Source organism: Schistosoma mansoni, chromosome W (genome assembly GCF_000237925.1).
Source record: "Schistosoma mansoni strain Puerto Rico chromosome W, complete genome".
Taxonomy (NCBI): domain Eukaryota; kingdom Metazoa; phylum Platyhelminthes; class Trematoda; order Strigeidida; family Schistosomatidae; genus Schistosoma; species Schistosoma mansoni.
In genome coordinates, this window is record NC_031502.1 from 3776033 (window position 1) to 3791810 (window position 15778).

The 15778-nt window shown below is 35.8% G+C and overlaps 2 protein-coding genes across 2 annotated transcripts in view; one reads left to right on the plus strand and one right to left on the minus strand.

The window, feature by feature from the left end:
* Positions 1–12435, plus strand: part of Smp_164820 (hypothetical protein) — a gene marked incomplete at its 5' end in the record, with an annotated part of 21122 nt that extends 8687 nt beyond the window's left edge. The window contains 5 exons of the mRNA XM_018799954.1: positions 425–625; positions 4744–5128; positions 9413–9515; positions 11064–11156; positions 12286–12435. Of these exons, the coding sequence (XP_018653815.1) occupies positions 425–625; positions 4744–5128; positions 9413–9515; positions 11064–11156; positions 12286–12339 (836 nt within the window). The 3' untranslated portion in view covers positions 12340–12435. The remainder of the gene's footprint in view (positions 1–424; positions 626–4743; positions 5129–9412; positions 9516–11063; positions 11157–12285) is intronic.
* The window catches only part of Smp_079140 (putative ssm4 protein), a gene marked incomplete at its 5' end in the record, with an annotated part of 6478 nt that continues 2775 nt past the window's right edge, over positions 12076–15778 (minus strand). The window contains 2 exons of the mRNA XM_018799955.1: positions 12076–12772; positions 13755–13881. Coding sequence (XP_018653816.1) covers positions 12697–12772; positions 13755–13881 — 203 coding nt within the window. The 3' untranslated portion in view covers positions 12076–12696. The remainder of the gene's footprint in view (positions 12773–13754; positions 13882–15778) is intronic.

A 15778-nucleotide genomic window follows, 5' to 3' on the forward strand; every position in this document is an offset into this window, starting at 1 on the left:
GATAATCAAGATATATCAAATGAGGTTCATGTTTTTTTAAATTTGCTAAAAAACAATACAACTAATAACGTTAACATTATATCGTTCCTTTCTTGACTAAACTGAATCAACAGAGATCCGTTTTGATGAAGTATGCTGAAGTCAGTAGATTTATTTATCATTTGTTCATACAATATGAGAAACGACTAAATTATGTAGCACATAGAAAGAATACTAAAGGAGCAGTCATCCATTACTATTGAAGGAGAGAAATCATTCCACAAATAGGTATAAATAGTAGCGCAAAAAACCTAGTTGAATTTCAGTGGAACAAAAATCCCTACTTATATCAATAATAGCAAGAAGAGTGAAAATTCTAATCATAATCCTCGTTTATTAGTTGATCAACTTCAAAATGCGAATAAAATCGCTACTGAAAAAATAGGTGTATTTTTAGCATTGGCTGCTGCTATTCAATTGAATTCACGTTTATGCTCACGACGTGGATGTGGTATTACAGAAAAATTTGATGAACACTGTATTGCTCCATTGTTTTTATTATCTAAAGTGAAACATCCTAATACACTGAAACAAACTCGTGAAATGGTTGAATATCTAATTAATCGATTTGTGAAATTATGGTCGTGTAAGAAATTTTTTATATTATCTATATCTGTTTGTTTAAAGTTAATGACAAGTAAATTGGAGCTGGGTGTTTCGAAGCAGATTTTTTGACAGTCAATCGCTTTTTATGAAATATTAATTTTAAATTAATTGTCGACCAGTAGTTGAAACAGTCTAAAAACACTTAGACAACAGCTAATCAGAATATATTAGAGCTCGATTCGAAAATTGGCGATTCCTACTTACATGTAAAGATAAAAATTCTACATATTTGTGGGGTTGTATAAATAGTCTGGTTCATTTTGAAATTCAATTTAAGCACCGAAAATCTTCACTTCAATGGGACTGATTTGTAATCATCATCCTATCGTCCTATCCATCTTTGCTTATAATGCTTGTGAATTAAGGCTATATCGAGGCAATACGCACACTATGCACATATGCCAATAACGGACTGATCAATTGCAGTCCTAACACATCAATGGGATGATTCAAACAAACAATACGAAGTGAATTTAAACTTCACCCCATTGCATAAGCGCCCACAAATGCTCTGGTACGGTCGAGGGTGGGAAGAGTCTGCTCTCCCTTTCGAAATACTCTCACATGGCCACGCGTATAAAGCCCCTGCCAGGGAAGTCCTACTCACTGCTTTCTCGTGGCATTACTGTTGTTTACGAAATTCAGGGAACGAAAAGCGAATGTCCGGCCCTTTAACCGGATTGGTAGACACGGAAAGTCCACCTAGGGCAGTCGGAAAACCCTGATTCCAAACCAATGGTGCACATGAGCTCCAGCATCCTGAGGGAACAAATGGCGTATGAACGAATTGTTGATCACCGGCTACCATGGTACTGCATCTCCTCACGATGCTCCACTGCCTTGTGGATCAGGTCTTTAGGTCAAAGGCTCGGGGTGTGGCCCCCTAAGAAAACCACCTGTTTCAGTTTGGGCACCTGGGCAGTATCACAACCCTCACACAAATCAAATGAGACTTGTATGGCGCATATATATCTGGTACCACTTTGTTCCAATATTTATGTGTTTAAATAAATAAAAACAATTGCACAAGCAAGTGGCTATCAGGACTCGGTAGCTGAGCGGATAACGCGATGGCGTTTGAAGCGAAAGGTACTGGGTTCGAGTCCCAGAATGAACATCAACTCTGAGATGCAAGTACATCCAGCTGACGAGGCCCAAATAGGACGAAACGCGCGTCCTGGATTCCACTGCTAGCCACTATCCATCTTTGCCTATCACAGATGGTTATAATGTTTTCCAACTTAATACTTTGAATGTTGTGCTTCAAGGTATTTTTTGATTGATGAACCAGTGTGATTTGTGATAATGGTATTGAGTTTTCCTGCGGAATTAAAAACTCAACAACATATAGCTTGTATTCTATCAAGAGCTAGGTACAACCTGTCAGTAATTAGTCATGAAGATGCTTAAAATTATCAAATATTAGAAGACAAAATAATAAAAATGAACTTGACGGATTTTTAATATGACCATGATAAAGCGTTTAGTTTTTTCATGGAGTATTCGCTCTGTTTTCTCAAAGTTACGCAAGTCACTGGAGGCCGTCAGTTAAAAGATACTTTCACTATGTCCAGGCAAAAGAATGTCCGAGGTTTTGAGAGATATACTTTGTAAATTTCTGTGCAATTAAATTAATTATGGCCAACAATAATTAATTTGTGGAGAGTATAGATTGTTGAACTAAGCTATAGCATTGACTAGTGAATATTTCCTGTGAATTGAATATGTTCAGCTAAACGATAGTTAAGAAAAGAAGTGTATTTACACAGTTAATATCAGGTCGCTTAACCTGATCTAGCCTAGTTTCAACTACGTCAGGCTAGGCATCAAATAATTGTATGCTTAGGTAAATATGTTGAAACACGTGGCTGATCATAGAACAAACTGTTATATCTTGTGGCCGAGTGGATGCCTAGTTAATGTGTGACTTGATAAGACCGCCAAACAGGGAGCAGCGAATTATCGATTAGAACAGTGACACGAAACCCGTACGTGCAGACTAGAGTGCTAACCGGTCCTGCGATCTGCCTAGCCCAGCCAGTTAAGTCCAAAACACCAATAACAGCCTCAGTGGTATGAATCATTGTATTTCAAACATACTGAGTTTATATACCAAACAGACTGACCAAATCGTATCATAAAATAGAAAATAACATTTGTACAATGTTTAGCCAAATGTGGCAGTGAATAGTAATCAATAAACTGATGATAACTCAAGGATCGTATAATAATAGTTCAAAGGTCAAAATAGAGCTAATGATAAGAGGAAACGAATATGATTAGGTTAGTTACAATAAAAAATATACATATTACATTGGTCCACAAATAGTCCTCAAAAGTCACCATTCACAATTCTCTTCGGGATACAACACAAACGCATTATTATTTATTTTGTACGACATACAAATTTTAACTTAATCTTTTTTATTATTATTTGTTTCATTCGGATGGAATTACCATGTTGTTCGTAAGTTCCAAAGTTTATTCAATGATTAATAATAACGATTTGTAGTTCACTGGATCATAATATGATGTGTGTTAAGCGGATATTATTAGGTTCATGTCTTAGTGCAATTATCAACATCGAAATGCAAGTAGCTCTCACTGACAGGTCCTGAATAGGACCTATCATGCGTTCTGAATTCCACTACTGAATACATACCGAAATGCTATGTTTGAAGAGATTACGAGTTTACCTAATCTGAGAACGAAACGAAGACTGTGACACAATGACCAATAAGCTAGCTATTCCGATGCGTGCCAGCCCAGCTCACTAGTGAGAGAAGTCCAAGTTTGGAAGAGGGAAATATATTCCACAAGCAGTCAGAAGCACGAACAACACCAAGCACAACGCAAGCGTATATGTACAGCATAAAAATTGTCCTTGGGAAGCGTTACAAAATAGCATTCTAAACGATACAACGAACCAATAGCGTTTAGGATCCTTCCAAATGCGAAACACGACATGGAGGTAAGAATGAGCGCTTTCGGCGCGAAAACATGAAACTCAAAATTTTAAAATAGAATTACAAAAATAAGGTATTTACCTAGTGAGTTCTGGGTATCTAACATTCTGTTATATCTTGTGGCCGAGTGGATGCCTAATTAATGTATGACGTGATAAGACCACTAATCAGAGAGCTGCGAATTATCGATTGGAACAGTGACACACGAAAACCGTACGAGCAGTCTAGAGCGCTTATCAATCCTGCTTCTGCCTAACCCAGTCAGTTAAATCCAGAACACCAATAGCGACCTCTGTGGTATGAATCCTTGTATTTAAATATACTGAGTTTATATACCAAACAGACTGACCATATCGTACCAATAAAATGGAAAATAACATTTGTACAAAAGTCAGCCAAATGTGTCTATGAATAAGGGGAGCAGTAACTAATAAACTGGGTATAACTCAGGAATGGTAAATCGTACAATAATAGTCCAAGGGTCAAAATAAAGCTCACAATGAAAAGAACATGAATATGAATCTTTTAATTATTTAACAAATATACGATAAAAATCATATGCATAATATTGGTCCATAAATGGATCCCAAAGTTACCATTTACTATTGTTATCAGGATACAACATATCCCCAACGCGAATACAATACAATTTATTAAATGAATATAAATATTATAAGGAATCTCATACTTTCTATAGGTGTAACGTTTCAACGTTGCTTAAATTACTACTTCATGAGCACATATATATGTATTCTTTAGTCTAATCGACGAACGTTATTGATTCAAGATGGCATCTAAGACTTCATCAAAACTTTCACCTGTCATAATTCATAAATCATGACCATCACAAATGTAGTAGAAGAATATTGTTAATATATTTTTAAAAATTAAAATTTGGAGTTTACTTAATAGTTGAGTGTCACAGTTCAGTTAAATAGAGCGCTAGGTTAGCTATCTGCATGTCACCTGTTTAAATTTTACCATAACTCAGATATTTCTGCACTTCTATTATCACTACTTAGATAACAACGCATGTATTTTAGGCTTTTTTTATTTCTTTTGTAGCCAACACTAATTTACTCATAGTTGTTGTATTTATTTTCTACAATAAATTTTGCTTTGTTATATACAGTGCCGAAATTCCCATGTTCACAAAATGGTTCATTTGCTTCTGAAGGAGAATTAAATATTCAGTCGACTGACATACCAGATGCCTTATTCAAACGCCTTAGTATTTTCTCACTGAATCCATTTTCATTCCCAATGGAAGTGATGTCTCCTTTCCAAAAAATCTTAGATGATTTTAGACATATGTGTTCAAGCAGGTTCAGTTATTTAAATCGTTTCAAATCAATGTTATACATTTCTTTACCGATCGGACTTCAACATTCTGTCAAACGATCCTCACCATCACAACCCATAAAAGTTGTTAACCAATGGAAAAAGCGTCGAATTGAAAAGTCATCAACTAAGAGTCGACCAACAATACGTCGTCGTAAAGCGTTGGAGAGTTCTGTGTATGTTTTTTTTTTAAAGATTTGGTACATATTAGCCAAATTTATAAGTTTTACGGATAAGACTATCTTAAAACATTGATTTTTAATTAAAATTATTGAATCGTGCATTTGTGATAGTACACTTGTCAGTTTCACAGTGTTCCATACCATTCATTCCATGATTGACATCGAAATATTTACAACTGGTTTAATTAGGATGGTTATTAGTTTGTTTGTTGATCCATTATGGCATTCATACTTATTAGATCCTACAGTTTGAGTGGTTACTCATTATTGATACACAAATAACCATTCAAATTTCGCAGTGTTATTATTTCAAAAGTTTACAGTTGAATGGTCACTACTCAGCGATCGATAAAGTGTAAATACATCTCAGTTTTACCGGACGTTGTTGCTGATCCGCACAGCTCAGTGTTGATGTCTCTGACTATGCATGACTTTGGGTAACACAGTATTGAAATTGTCAGAAAACATCAGTCCCCTCAAGATCACAAGCGAACCTTGTTGACGAGTGCTGAGTAATACAAAACTTATGAACTAGGGTTTCCTGTCGACCGCCTCCAACCATCACCATATCTTAAAAGTGAATACAATTCTGTTTTCTATGACGACTAGTTTTCATATCCAATTTATTTAATTATTTAAACAAATAAATATGGGTACAATGGTGCACCAGATATATATGCGCCACACAAAACAATCAGAATGGGAAGAGAAAAGGCGTAAGATGGATATAAAAATAATAAGAGTAATGATGGGGGGAACTGAAATGTACAACCAGAAGAACTCTCAGTTAAGAAAGTTATAATCACTCTTTATGAAGAAAGTAAAAGGAGGTTATAGCACGATCGCCACTGGCTTCTATTCTGAGCTATATCTGACAACGTCTCTAGCCACTGTGTTGCACCATCTCTCGGACCCCAGCCAGGGAGTCGTGAAGGACCAACAGAAGCTAGCCCTTTGCAGCTTTCTTTCATACCACGACACCATGTCATACACTGACCACCTCTCTGCTTTTTCCAACCAGTCCCAGAGTCGGCAAATAATGCACGACGTGGAAGTCTCTGGAACGACATTCGTAGAACATGTTCAAGCCACCGAAGTCGATGTTTCAAGATGGTGACACTAATTGAATTATCGTCTCTGCGCCCGAACACACGATTCCGAACCTCTGCATTACTAACATGGTGTTGCCACTAAATGTCAGCAATCCTTCGGAGACAACGATGATCGAACACAGAGAGTCGTCTAACATCCTCAACTCGGAGAGGCCAGGCTTCACAAGCATAGAGCAAAACTGCTCTCACCGACGCGTTGTAGATCCGACCTTTTACAGCCAGACTAACATCACGAAGGCGCCAAAGGTGGCTCATATCGGCATAAGCCACTCTGGCATCCATTATACGTGCATCGATCTCATCACTCACACCACCACCACCACTTATGTAGCTACCTAGATACACGAACTTCTCAACTACTTCTATCTCCTCACCATCCAGGATGAGTACAGGATTAGAATCCTGCCAGTCTTGTAGGAGTACTTTGCACTTCGAAGGTGCAAAGCACATACCGTACCTGCGGACACTGATTGCCAACTGATTAAGTGCGGATTACATGCCTTGGACATTATCGCACAGTAAGACGATACCATCCACATACTCAAGGTCGAGAAGTCTTTCTCCAGACAAAAGATCCACACTGCCATTACTTACATCCATCAGAGCTGTTTCCAGAATGTCATCGATGGCAAAGTTGAAGAGGAATGGTGAGATTGGGCAACTCTGCCTAACCCTACTGCTTGAATGAAACAATGGAGAGAGGTGGTTGTATGCCCTCACTCTGCCTGAGATGTTTGTATACAGGGCCTTTAAGATGTTAATGAACTTCTCAGGCACACCCTTCTTCAATAGACAATCCCAGAGAACAGTCCTGTCCAACGAATCGAAGGCAGCCCTGATATCAAGAAACACTACGATTGTTGGCCTGTGATAAGTATGACGGTGTTCTAATTTTTGGCGGAGGGTGAAGATATGATCAATGCATCCTCGACCAGAACGAAAACCAGCCTGCTCCTCGCGAGTCAATCGTTCTCGGGTTTTAACCAACCTACGAAGAATGACAGAAGCTAATAGTTTGGACGCAATCGGAAGTAGACTTATCCCCCGGTAGTTGTTACAAGAACGACGTGAACCCTTTTTAGAGAGAGGGACAACTATCGACTCACTCCATGATGTTGGAACAATTTCTAGCTCCCAAACCTTTGTAAACAACACAGTCAATTCCTTAGTCATAAAGTCACCACCATCTATAAAAAGAGCCGGAGGTAAGTCATCTGGGCCTGGTGATCTGTAGCGTTTCAAGAGTTGGAATTCCACCTACTACTGCTACTACTAGCATTGTCAGTGGTTGGCGAGGGCTGTGATACTGCCCAGGTGCCCAAACTGAAGCAGTGTGGCCCGCACTCCGATGCTTGATCTACAGTTCTAATTCGCAAGGCAGTGAGGCAACATTAGGAGATGCAGTCTCATGGTAGCCGGTGATCAACAATTCGTTCATACGCCATTCGTTCCCTCAGGATGCTGGAGCTCATGTGCACCATTGGTTTGGAATCAGGGTTTTCCGACTGCCCTCGGTGGACTTTCCGTGTCTACCAATCCGGTTAAAGGGCCGGACATTCGCTTTTCGTTCCCTGAATTTCGTAAACAACAGTAATGCCACGAGAAAGCAGTGAGTAGGACTTCCCTGGCAGGGGCTTTATACGCGTGGCCATGTGAGAGCATTTCAAAAGGATGGGTGGTGGCTCCCCTCTCTTGGCCGTACCAGGGCATTCGGGCCTCAAACGAGCTTAAATTAGCAAATACATTTGTATAGAGACGTAAATTTGGTCAATTGAAAAATCGCCATTCCTTAAAAGCTGTGGAATATTATAACTTTCGTGAGTACTTCTGATTAAGTGTTCGTTTTCTTCTTGTTACTAAGCAGAATCTTTGAAATACAGGGAAGATTTCGAGTATTCAAGCATTTCAGCTGTGTGAAGTGTCATATAATTTTAATGTAGGGTTTCTTTTTTGTAATGAATGAGAAATTAGCATTGCATCGATTTCATTTGACATGATTGGTCAATAAGAATCGTATAATATTTCTGTTCCCCACCTGTATTGTTTCGTCTATAGTCTGGGCTCCTGAGTTTCGACCCGATAATACGTTTGACTAGCAAGATCAACCGTGATTTGAGGTCACGATAACCTAACGTCTTTTTGTCAGTGTCCAGTTTTCACTTGACAACAAAAGTAGGATGATAACACATGATGAATGGAACTAAGTGATAGGTCTGTAATGAATTAACAATACCTTTTGAAAGGTTAAAAAATAACAATGGTTTATGAGCCAAGCAAAAGCTGACAACTGGGGGGATACAAAGACACAATAATTCCAGCATTTAGCAACTATACATTAAACAGTAATTTTCAGTAGAACTGTTTTAAAAGTTCGACTTTGTTTAACATTTATCTTATTGTGGCACTTCCAACCTACAAATACGTGATTCTTCACTTGTGTTTACGTTTGATTATTATTAGATTTATTAAATATTATATTTTTGGTACAATATAAAATTATCAACACAAAGTAGTTCAAGAAGTTTCCGTTTCTTACTTCGTCGATCCTGACGACAAATATTGAGTAATCGCCAGTTAGAAATCCAGTGAATCGACATCTGAATAATATACATTCTCTTTGCTGCATATTGCCAGCAACCACGATATCTCTGACTAAGCCTTTTGTAGCCTTTACGGCGACAGGTTCAAACTCAGTTAATGAGTTGAAACTTAATGAAATGGAATTAGTACTAGTAACCAAACATCAAAATGTCAACAGTGACACAAAGTTCATATTATCGAAACTCTTTGTTGACCAATCTTTCTTAAACACTAATATATTTAATCTCCAGACAGATGCGTTCTTTGTTACAAAACTAAAAGATAAGTAAGAAATAATAAGTTGTTTATCTAGCTTATGTGGTTACCCTCTACATATTCCAGTGTACAACGTTTCAGTATAATACGTATATATATAGTTTGTTTTTGTAGCACAGGTTTTGGTCCTCTCTCTTGCATAGCGGACTGATTAGAAATTCAAGAGGCGTGCAATAGCTCTCACAGAACAGAACAAACTTACGCGATTATCTAAGCATTTTTTTCCCGATAACTTAAGCACTCGGAAGGAAATGACATCGTCTTTATGAAACTCATGCCTGTGTTTGAACTTTTTTGCTTCCTAATCTAGACCTTTGGATAATTTAATAACATTGAGTTTTGATGAAAATACCAATCGAGTGGACAGTAATGCATGTAGTGATGAGAAAACTGATTTGAAAGTCAACCTAACAGTAAGTTGTTTATTGCATGAGTTTCTAGCTAGATTGTCAGTCAGTCGCGACGTAGAACTTAGTACCTATGTACATACCATTAGTACGTATAGATGAAATTGTCAAGTCGAATCCCAGAAAAGTAGAGGTATTAACAGTATCAGTGGTAGCAGAAAAATTAAGCCATAAAAACAGTTATGGGGAATTCAGAAATTGAGGGGATAAAAATAATAGATGCACTTGTGCCATTGCAAACGATTTTGGGCCATGTCATTCAAAGTCTCTGATCACTGGTTACTATAATCATCCAGACCGTCTACGCATATTAACACGGCCTAGACCAGTTGTCAGTGACTTCATGGACTGATACCATTTTTTTATTTGACTGCTCCTATTTTTCTTTCAGCCAACTCCTACGATGACAGTTCGCTTCAGATCGACATAATTTCGATTAAGTTTGTCAAATTCTAAGTAGTATATTGTATTATTTGATCCATCTATCCTATTTTTAATGTTTCCGGTCAGTCATATGCAGTGTAGAGCTTAGAACGTATGTGAGTCGGTTCACGTCGCCACACAAGTAGGTGAAATGATCAAGTCAAATGCCAGAGTAGTAATAGTAGTACTAACAGCACCAGTGGTAGTAGAAAACATTAGGTATCGCTAACATGATATTGGAAGAATGATTTAATGGAATATAAATTATGGCATCATTTCGGAACTCAACATTTAAGGTAAGATAATGTGAATGCATGTGTTCTATTGTGACTGATTCTGGATGATTTCCTTTAAGGTCTATAACTATTTGTCTCGACTATTGTGCGGACCTGTTATATCTGAAGCGTTACGAATTCACTAGTAACGAACGAAACAAAGACTTGTGACCAGGGACCGATAAGCTAGCTATTCTGACGCGACCCAGACCCAGCTAACTAAAGTAAGAAGTCCAAGTTGGAAGCGGGGAAGTTTTATTCCGTAGCAGCCAGAAGCACAGCAATCAAATAAGGGAAAAAGTCAAGCGTATATATACAGCAACAGATTGTCCTTGGGCATCATCAATAAATAGCACACACAAAGAAACAATGGACCAATAGCGTTTAAGATAGTTACAAGTGGGAAATATGGTGTGAAGGTAAAAAGAGCACGTTTGGCGCGAAAACAGCTAAATTCAAATTTCCAAAATAAAATTACAAAATTAAGCCACTTATCAAGTAAGTTCTGGGGATTTGACATTCCCAACAGGACCGCAACCAAATAGTCTCACATCGCTCAAGTGAACAGTTTATGCTTTCATGAGCGGATGTTCTGTCTTGCTATGGGCATACACAGCCTTCCTTCATCCTACTCATATACCAACAAACATTGTTTATCGCGACAGACTGGGGTTGCGCATACTTAACACATATGCGAGCTAATTCAACAATGAATATTCACTACCGACTTACCATTTTGTAAGGCCATACAATTAAGTTTCACATTATGATCATAATTCATTTTATTTATGATTATGGATAACACTTGTAAAATGATATATACCAAACTAGTACCGTTTTATTTTAAACAATCTAGTCACGTCGCTTTGTAAACTGGTGTCCAGGAACACATTTCATTCGTGTTTCAGATCCAGCAGAAGATGAAGCTGTCAAGATTCTTATGAATAAGGTAAGAAAAAACTCACTCATCATCGTATATATGGTTATTATTAATACCGATTCCTCTGTTTCATGCGTACATACATATTCTAGTCAACAATCTTATTTATTAGCTCACAAAAATAAATGCTGTCTTTGTGAACTAGTATCATTTGTTTATTTATCTAGTTTAAGTTTTTGTACTGAACTTCAAGCCAATCTATTTGTGTGCAAATGATGAGTGAGTATAACTTGAATTACTATCCGGCTGTTCATACTGAAGTAAAGAATGAATTAGGATACAAACGTAAAATCTACTAGTTGAAATATAAGTCCTTCTCAACAACTAAGAAAAACATTGTTGTCAGAATTACTAAGTCCATCGTAAGGGGTTTGTGAAGATTGTTGTTTTACATCAGACTGATTTGCTTAGAGAATCACCAGGAATCACTGGATAGTCATTTCGCTGGAGTAGTAGGTATGCACAACTCCCAAATCTTCAAGCCACTGAGTTGGCGTCTAATGATATTTATTTCTAACTTTAGACAATTCGCGATTATCATCAAGTAATACAGATAAGCTTTGTTTCACATTCGGCATTGCTGAACTCATTAGTTCGCGGCTTCATTATAGAACTTTTGAAATAAGTTACTACTAAACACGTATTCATTAATATAAGTTCTAATCCAATATGGGGGAGTAGAATTGTTTATTTTGCGGTCTTTAAATCCACATCATGATTTCTTTGTGTAGTTGAAATTACCGATATGTATTATTATGTAACAGTTCTTACTCTAGTTGTTCGACACATTAATGAAAGGATATGACTATTTACATACTAGTAGATACAAAATTAGCGAACGTGTATAATTCGAGTTCACACAAAACAAAATAAGTCATCGAACAAGTACACTTGTCTTAAGAAAAAACAACAGGAAAACTAGAATATTGCTCTTCTGTTACAATATCATTTAATAGTAATGTACAAGTGTTATATTATATATACTTTATAATAGTAACAGTGTACACATATATAGAGAAATATATTTAGTCACAGTGTATACAGTATTAACCCATTTGTTAACTGTTAAGCACAGTTTATATTATGCATCTATCATTAATTGGCCGTTGCCTTTTCCTTTTTTGTTTATTTTGATAAGCATATTCAAGTGAAAACCAAAAAGCATGAGAAAATTGATACAAGAAAAATGTGAAAACATGTATTTTTATAAATATTGTATAGTCGCGTTTGTTTGTTTTGTTTTTTGAGAAAAAAATATTTTAAATACAGAATAAACCATAGATCGTTGATTAGTGTACTTATTTGTGTGCTCGGATGGGGAGGTGTATATTTTTTTATTGTATATGCAAAATAATGCTCTAACAGTGATATTCCTTAAAAATGTTGGGTTGTTAGAAACCGTAAATATCATTAGTGAGTACAAACAAAATGCTGTTCCAGAAGAGAAGTTGTAGGATTATTCCAAAAAATATCAAGTGATAATCTTTACATGTCTAGACAGTGTGAATTAGTAGTGTATATCCAAATTAACTAACTTCCAACTGGATAGTCATGATGATGTTGGAACTAATGATTGACTTGGTGATGATGGTCGAAAATTAAGCAGTTGTTTGCCAACTAAATATCTAAAAATTTATTTTTCAAAAAAATATGAAGATTTTCATACACTCAACTTAAAAAAGATTTTTTTATTTAGTTGAACGAATAAAAGGCCAAAGCTTGAAAGGAAATGGAATCTATGCACGTTCAAATATTTTATGTGTGTTGTAGGTTAAAACTTCAATCTATTTTGTCATTGGATAAAAATAAAGAGAATTCAGTGAAAAAAATTTTCATTTCGTCTTCATATCTTTCAATTGAACAATTTTGTCATATTTCTGACCCATAAATTATTTCCATCGTGCTATTGTTCTCTAACATCCTTGATCATATATTTATCAAGCAACTCTAAATATGGAAGCATAATTAAAGAAAATGACTTTGTCGAAAACAAACATTCCTTTCATTGAAATTTTTTACTTTTGAATCTGTTCAGTTGTTAGTATTGACAGTATATTGAAGATAGATGCCTATTCTGTAAGACGTTATGCAATAATCAGTGAGACATTATCTTCGAGACTGGTTAGATCTTTTTCCTTTGTATGTTTACATTTATTCTCGAACACATATAATTATGGTTTACATAATGAGCGAACACGATCTGTCTGATCAGCAAGCGAAATGAGCTAATATATGTTAATTATAAAAAAATTTAATTAACAACATATCGCATGGTATATAGACGTTCAATGGTTATAGTCATCTTGGTTGATTTTCATCTATTCAGTTACCAGCTAACCAAAGCTATAGTTTTCTTATAAATATTATTGACTCGAATTTTCCCAAACTTCTAGTCTATAATTCGACTATCACTTTACTCACTAGAAATGCTTAACTCCTGAAGATGTTTAGAAATAATCAAAAATCTACATTGTAGTCACAAGTGAAGAGAAGAATGTGAAGTTACGATGTATGAGCTCAGTAGTTTGTTTATTTATTGAACGAACTATTTAATTTTTTTTCAATAGTCAACTACATAGAATAATAAAAACTTTACTTCAGACCTACTTTTCATCTTTAATATGCAAATAAAGACGTCGGATTTGATCGATGCACAGAGTCAATAACACTGAGCATATGAACAAGGCGAAAAGAAATGGATATATGTATCGAAATGCAACTTCACTATCTGATGCTGTAGAGAAATAAATAAGTCAATAAAAAAAATATTATTACGGATCAGTGAGTGATATATATATTAAGTGACTGAGTTTTCCATGCATTCTTGCTACTTTGAAAATGTAATTTTGGTTTTTGATCGTAAACTAGCTCACATGTTATTAAAATTTTAATATCATTCTTATAAATCATTTTTGGCGTACTACTATTCATTATTAACACGAAGATACTTATTTAGTTGTGTGTAATAACATTTGTTCTAGGTTTTACGTTAACTGATTGAAAGAGTGTAAGCGACTTTGTAAAACGCTGTTTTGATAAGGTAGTTTATGTTATTATAATATAATAATAGAATAGCCAACAACACTTCAAAGTAGTCATCCACAGAAGTATTCAATAATAAAGTATTGAACGTATCTTTTTGTTTTGTAAAACCGTCACAAAATAGATTGGATTTTACACTACCTATTGTTTGAACATACACACCAGTAGTACTTATTTCTTAGCTGAGGAAATGTGACATGATGCTAGAAAATGTTTACACAGAGTCCAATTACATAAAATAAAGTTATGTGTACAAATTAGGTTAAATTAGCACAAGTGGTAAATTAATGGATTTAAACGACAAAATATCTCGTTAGAAACATCATATCACAGATGGTATGCCATGTGATATCATTACGAAGTTGTTTCAATCTACCTTCACCATACATACGTGTTGATTGAACAAAGATATGTCTATGTTGCATTAGGAATATAAGATGTAGTTTGATAATCATAAGCCGTTGAAACACGATGGCCTAGCCAATGATACTAAAGAAAAACTAGTCGAAAAAGTAATATGTATTCTTGGCATCTCGGTTCAAGCTGTATATGTTTTCCTATCAGGAGTAGTACAACCGATAAACGAAAAGATGTGAATTTATTCGTGTGTCGAAGATTTGTTTTCTAACAGCGATTTATTTCACACTCACCTACAATACATAACTCCATAGAGAAAATATAATGTTGCAGAGTATATATATTGAATAAACACTGAGTTTGAATACGGAAGTGAACATCAACTCTGAGATGCAGGTAGATCCAGTTGACGGGCCTCAAGTAAGACGAGACGCACGTCTTGAATTTTACTGTTAGGTACATTCTATATCTTAAATCTATCTAAATCACAAATTTGAGATACGCACGAAGTCGAAGTTCACAAAACAGCGATTTGTCTAAAAGCGGTTCTCAATTGAATAATATACATAAATTACACACAAATCTCAACTTGTGAAGTATCTGTAGCGCCTTACGCGTCTGTAAGTCTGAAATAGAAAGGGCTTTCTGCACTTATAACGTAAACACTCATTACAACATATGATAGTGCTACTGACTGCTAATAGCTCTATCAAGTATTGATAACAGTTTATCAACAGGCAAAAACGGAACCAAGAGCAAACAATATGAAACTGTTGCGTTTAAACAAGGATGGAACGAATATACAAAGTTGCGAATAACTGCTACAAGGATTGAGAAAGAGTAATTAAAATGATAAATACAATAAATGTATATGTAAGTATCATGGAACAATACACGATAAACCTGCGCTACAACGTAAGTGTAGATATTGTTAGGAGTACAACTGTTTACTGAATAATAATAAGTAGTATAAATAAGTACAAAAGAGTCTGAAAGTGAACAAGGACAGAGCTTAAAATAGACTTAACACCATTCGTTTTATTAAAACTCATATCTTAACGGCTATATCAAGGCGATCCATATAAGAACCACAGTAGCTAATCAGGACATCGAACAAGATATCACAAACCACTATGAACTAATTTAAAATGAATTTTTCATAGTTGAAAGCGTGAGTCAATTGAAGCTAGACCACCATGGAAAACCTGGAAGCACTGGACGGCCGTTTCGTC